Source organism: Zingiber officinale, chromosome 2B (assembly GCF_018446385.1).
Source record: "Zingiber officinale cultivar Zhangliang chromosome 2B, Zo_v1.1, whole genome shotgun sequence".
NCBI lineage: Eukaryota > Viridiplantae > Streptophyta > Magnoliopsida > Zingiberales > Zingiberaceae > Zingiber > Zingiber officinale.
The window spans coordinates 112133184-112139333 of NC_055989.1; the positions used below are offsets into that span (position 1 = coordinate 112133184).

Sequence of the window (6150 nt, forward strand, 5' to 3'; positions counted from 1 at the left end):
CCCTCTGAATGGCATGGATTAGGGTCAAATTTCGCTATCAGCCCATATCAGCTCGAAGAAAATCTATGTAGTGCACTGCAATTAAAATTTAGACTTTAAATTTTAATTAACCGCTTGAAGAGATTGACCGTTGTACCGTAGCCCCGTAGGCAATTATCTTCCAGACGTACATGAGGGTTAGATTTTCACATAAACAACTCTATTTCTATCTCTATTCCTAGTGTGTACCCTCTTATTGTTGGTGTTGAAGGGATGAAAATGCTTGGTATATTTAAAGGCTTTTTTAATGAAAGTTTTTGAATTTGTTGATTAAATTAAAACTCTTGAAAATGTGATTAAATGAAAGCAAAAAATTAGTTATCTTAAGGTTGCAAATTTATATATAGAAAATGCAAGGTTTTAATTATATGAGTTTAAAAAAAAATCACTTTTACAATCAAATAGATATTTACTTATTTTCTTAATTTCGTACGTCCTTTTAAAAATTCCTCTTTAGAAATAAAAAGGTAAAAATATTTTAATATTTAAAATAAAACAGTCAGATCCGTTATGTGTATTAAAACGGCACGCAGTCATTGCTACTCCTGTAGCGGAGTTTAGGTCAAAACAGCTTTCGAGTTCTTCGACTAAATCCTCACTGCAATACCCTTCTTCTCCCCTTCTTCCTCCGACTTTGCATCCCTCCCTCTTCGATTCTTACAATCCGATCTCCTCTCAGATGCGTCCGGGAGCTGTCGAAATCTTGCAGGTATCCTTTCAATCTTTGGATTTTTTTCCCTTTTTGACCGATTTTTCATGATTGGGCGCTCCGAATCGAGTCCCCAAATTTGTTTGTTGACCATGCAAGCGCATTGTCATCGCTTAGAATCCGAATTTTTCGGTCAATTTGAGCATTCCAATCCCATTCCTCTACCCTGATCGTTTTTCCTTTTTTTTTTCTTTGCTCATGTAGTCGGCAGTTCTTGTTGGAGGAGCCCTCTCCTCCAGGAAATGGCCAAGCCGAATGCCCCCCGGAGAAGGTTCGTATCGGTGCTTGGGTATGAGGAACCTTTCGAGCTATCGTCTTAGATGTTCTGCGAACTCCAGCGGCTTCGGTTCGTACCGCGACAAAGATCCGTTCTTACGCCTACATCCTGAAGTTTCCCTGCTCCGTGGAGAGAGGAGCGAGCCTGTTAATGGTCCGATGGAGAAGGCAGGTGCTGCCGTCGTTGAGAATTATAGAGATTCCGTTGCTGAGAGCCACTATAACGAAGCCAAGATCAAGGTTATTGGCGTGGGTGGCGGAGGCTCCAACGCGGTCAATAGAATGATTGAGAGTTCCATGAAAGGAGTGGAGTTTTGGATCGTCAATACAGATGTGCAAGCGATGAGGATGTCTCCTGTCTTCCCTGAGAACCGGTTGCAAATTGGTCAGGAGCTAACTAGGGGACTTGGAGCTGGCGGGAACCCTGATATCGGTATGAATGCTGCCAATGAAAGTAAAGAGTCAATCGAAGTAGCACTTTCTGGTTCTGACATGGTTTTTGTCACAGTAAGTTCATCCTACTTCCTTACGATTGGTTGACATTCAATTAGTTGCTAGAGGCCAGGAATTCATTTTCTGTTGTTTGTATGTATGATGGGGACATAATGATTTCTCTTCTCCACATATTCTTGTTGCTGATATTATTTTTTTTTAAAAAAAAATCTAAAACATCAACTCTAGTCCCAGTATGTTTCATGTAATTTCCATCTAATGTAATATCATATATTGTCAAAATTCCTTGAATATTTGTTCCTTATAGATCTATGATTTTTTTTTAATCTTTATTTAGGGTTCAGGGTAGACACTCAATAGTTAATCAATATTTATTTAAAGAAATTGTATGGAGAAGTGCTATTTTATTATGTACTGACACATATCACACAGACAACTTCTGTAACTGCATATATTTTTTGAGTTGCTGTTGTTGTCCCATTCTATTTTTATTTCTCCAAACCATGGAGAATAAGTTCCTGAGGCTACCGACACTTTTGGCTACTGCCTAACAAGTCCTGGTAATAAATTGATTTGAAAAATATTTTCATCCTTAGAACAATAAGATAAATATCTGGTTACATTCTCAATTATACTTTGCAGGTAATCACTAATAAAGAAATTAGACCCATTAATTTTATTGTGGGTAACCTAATTTAAGTTTTTTGTTTGCTTTTTCATAGACATATGAAGCAATAATTGTGTGGTTTGTTTCTAGTTTTTCTCAATGACACCAAACTTGAGCTCTACAAGGAAAATAGATCATTGGAGGAATATTTTTGCTCCTTTTTCTTATGGCTCACTAATCCTAGGGATGTTGTGATGGCAGAGTCACCATTTGGTATTACATGTGGCAAAAAGGCGATTCACTCGCCCCTAGCACCCCCGCCAGCCCGTCCCTAGGCACGGAGGAGGTAAATCACGGGTGGCTACTAGCCATTAGTGCAGGTGGCCAAGGCATGGGGGAAGGTATGCTCGGACGCGCCAAGTTTTGACCCCAAGACCTCATGTGGCAACACTCCATGCCTTAACCACCGCACCGTCTCGAGGGGACCACCATTTGGTATTACATGCAGCAACTAGGGATGGTTGTATGCTGCTAGATGGAATTTGGACATTAACAATGGCAAGACATAAGCATTTAGGGACATGGACTATTGTAGGCCAATGGAATTTGTATGCTTTGATGGGTGAAGCAGTACTAACTTGGAATTAAGCATTTTGGTCTAGTGGTATAACTTAACAAAGTTAATGGATCAATTGTCTCATTTTATCCTAATGGACTGTTGCAGATACTTCATGCCATCAAAATTTGTAAATGCATAAATTGTTTCTTTTCTCAACTTGTTTTTAATTTTCTTGTTTTTGCTATAGCCTGAAGTTGATGCTCGAGCATGTAAAGGCATGTTACTTTATTCTTCTGATTATATATTCAGTCTTCTGAAGAAACCTATGTAACAAATGAAACTTGTGTAGGTTTTTAGAAATGCTATACGATTAGGAAATTCAGATATATACATTGGCTTCTGTTGTAAGAGAAAATCTCTATTAACTGGAAAATTAACTTTTTCAGGCTGGAATGGGTGGGGGGACAGGAACTGGTGGTGCTCCTGTAATTGCTGGAATTGCTAAATCCATGGGCATCTTGACTGTGGGTATAGTTACAACCCCATTTTCATTTGAAGGAAGAAAGCGCACAGTTCAAGCACAGGAAGGAATTGCAGCTTTGAGAAACAATGTTGACACTCTTATAATTATCCCAAATGACAAATTATTGACTGCCGTTTCACCCAACACTCCTGTGACTGAAGCATTTAACTTGGCTGATGATATTCTTCGACAAGGTGTTCGTGGAATCTCTGATATAATCACGGTAAACAAACATGGAAAGCCTTATTTCTCCATTATATTGTTTGGAATTAATCATTAATCTTAGTAAGAAGTTGCTTCATGGTTCTCTGCATCATAAGTACAAAAGCCTAGTGTTTACTTGGCCAGATATCTCAAACTGTTTACAAGGAAGTTTTTCTTCTTTTTTTAATGAAACATGTATTAGTGGTTATAATCTTGTCTTCTTAAGTAGACTGAGATGCTATAAAACTCTCAAAGGCTACTTTTCATAATTTTGCTTCTTGCTCCCTTCTCATGAAATAGTACATGATTGTTTCTGACTGGATTATTATCTTAACATAAATTCACAGGTTCCCGGTCTTGTCAATGTTGATTTTGCTGATGTGCGCACAATTATGGCGGATGCAGGTTCATCTTTAATGGGTATTGGTACTGCTACAGGTAATTTCATTGCAACTGATGTCTGTGCAGAACGCAGACCATATCATTTTTTTTTTGGTATTTCGATGGAAGATAGCAAAGAAGACAGTTATTATGGCATGTCTCATATGTTTGTCTTTCATATGCTTGTCCTCTAATCTTTTTACCTATACTTTTCCAAATATGGCCAAGATTTAGATCAGTTGTCCCTTTGTTGTTAGTTGAATGTACATATTTTGTGCACGGTTTCCTTGGCATAATCATTAGTACTGTCCTTTTTGATGGATAACTATGAATCTACTACTAAAAACAAGGTTGATTGAAGTAAATGAGTATCACCACAAGCAATTGATTCAATATATCTGAAGTTCCCAAGGCTTTGCTAACGTCAGAGTTTAGAAGTACTTATGTGGACATAGTGATAGATTATTAGTTTAGCACTGTTTTCTGAAATATCACACACTTGTACTTGCCACGAGATATGCATTATTTGTCTATTTTATCTAGCCAATCAGAAATGGCCTGATAAAGGGGAAAAACAGTCTATTGCTATACTAATTGCAGTTTGTGCTATTTGTTGCATAGTCAACTGTGTTGGCAGACCTGCCATTTTCAAAATTGTGACTAGCTCTGTGAATAGTAGTATTTTTTTTTATTTTTTTAGTAGACTGGATAACTAAATTATGGTGCATTATGTATGAGACATTCCTTTAGCCCTCTGATATCATTTTGTAGGAAAAACAAGGGCAAGAGATGCTGCACTAAATGCAATTCAATCACCATTGCTTGACATTGGAATTGAACGTGCAACTGGCATTGTCTGGAACATTACTGGAGGAAATGATCTGACCTTGTTTGAGGTACTGAGTTTTTGCTGTTTCAATTTAAATTGTTTGGAAGAACATTGCTAACTTTTTTGCTTCTATAAGCTTTTGTCAGGAAAGATTAGATGAAATTTATTACATGATTTGTTTTTGGCATTTATTGGAGGGATGCTTCTGTTTGAGTTTTTTTGATGTGTTCATATTCTTCCTCGTGAAACTGAGGCAATAAAATATTTCACCTGTTTTCATCTCCTTAATTGGTGAAGGTTTTTTTTTCCCCTCTTCAATATAAAAGGTAGGTCATGTTTTCTACTTATTCCTGTGAATTTTGAGTTCATTACCTTTTTTATGAACTTGATCAAGACTTTAATATCCTTATAATATTGGTTCGTTGAAAATCACATCTTGTGTGGACTTTGGAGGAGACCAGCTAAAAGGTTTTGCATATATAGATCCTTAGGACGTACATGCATTCAAGATATCAACTTCTCATTGTGGTTTGGTTTGATGTTTTTTTTCCTTCAGGTCAATGCTGCAGCAGAAGTCATATATGATCTTGTAGATCCAAATGCAAATTTGATATTTGGTGCAGTTATTGACCAGTCACTTGGTGGTCAAGTAAGTCAATAAAGTCTTTGTACATTTTCTTATTTAATCGCTTAGCGTCAAAGATTTTTTAAAAAAATTTGCTGTACGACACATTTTCTCATTATATGTTAATTAATAATATTAAATGGCTGCTTAATTTTGCCAAGTTTCACTACCATATACACGAACAGAGCAAATGCATGCCTGCTTTTTCTTGCAAATATCGTCAGTATGATATTTGAATTGTTCGAATGAGCTTAGACGACTGTTAACAAGAACCATTTTATTTCTGTATTAGGTGAGCATAACACTGATTGCTACTGGTTTCAGACGCCAGGAGGAAAGTGAAACTCGAATGCAGGTACAGTATGTTCATCAATATTCCGAACAATATTTTCAGTTATAATCTATATAGTGAATTGACACCCATAAGATTTTAGGGAACACAAATTGGCGTAGATAATCTCGGAATAAGCAGACAGAAATTGCCTTCCAGCGAAGGCAGTATGGTAGAGATTCCCGAGTTCCTAAAGAGAAAAGGGCGTCCACGCTTTCCCAGGATTTGATCCTGCAAACTGTTTTTTTTTTTCCTTTGAAAGCTGCTACTTTCCTTTGCCAATTTTCTCGTCATTATAGATCTCCATGCCCTTTTCGCTTGTTTACGATAAATAGAAGTGCTTGTAGGCTTGTTTTGTATATGTTACTAGGAGACTAGCCAAGCGATAATACATTGTGTTTTGCTTGATTCTCTCGATTACTGAAATTTGTAAAATAAACAAGTTGGAACATTAGAGAGCTAAACTCGTTTGGCGAAGTTCACCAATAATATCCGAAACTCGTTTGATTTGTATTACTTTTATCTCTTTTTAACTTTGAACATTTTGATTCTGATTGAGCTCAGCTGGAACCTGTTCGTTTATCTAATTAGGTTGAGTGCAGATAAACTCGAGT

General features: G+C 36.9%; 1 protein-coding gene across 1 annotated transcript; it reads left to right on the forward strand.

The window, feature by feature from the left end:
• The first annotated feature begins 592 nt into the window (after nt 1-592).
• LOC122046823 (cell division protein FtsZ homolog 2-1, chloroplastic-like) lies at nt 593-6052 on the forward strand. The gene is made up of 8 exons (XM_042607719.1): nt 593-748; nt 953-1531; nt 3090-3389; nt 3718-3808; nt 4523-4647; nt 5137-5229; nt 5498-5560; nt 5640-6052. Exons 1-8 carry the CDS (start codon nt 719-721, stop codon nt 5763-5765), a joined length of 1407 nt encoding a protein of 468 aa, XP_042463653.1. The 5' UTR covers nt 593-718; the 3' UTR covers nt 5766-6052.
• The last annotated feature ends 98 nt before the right edge of the window (nt 6053-6150 follow it).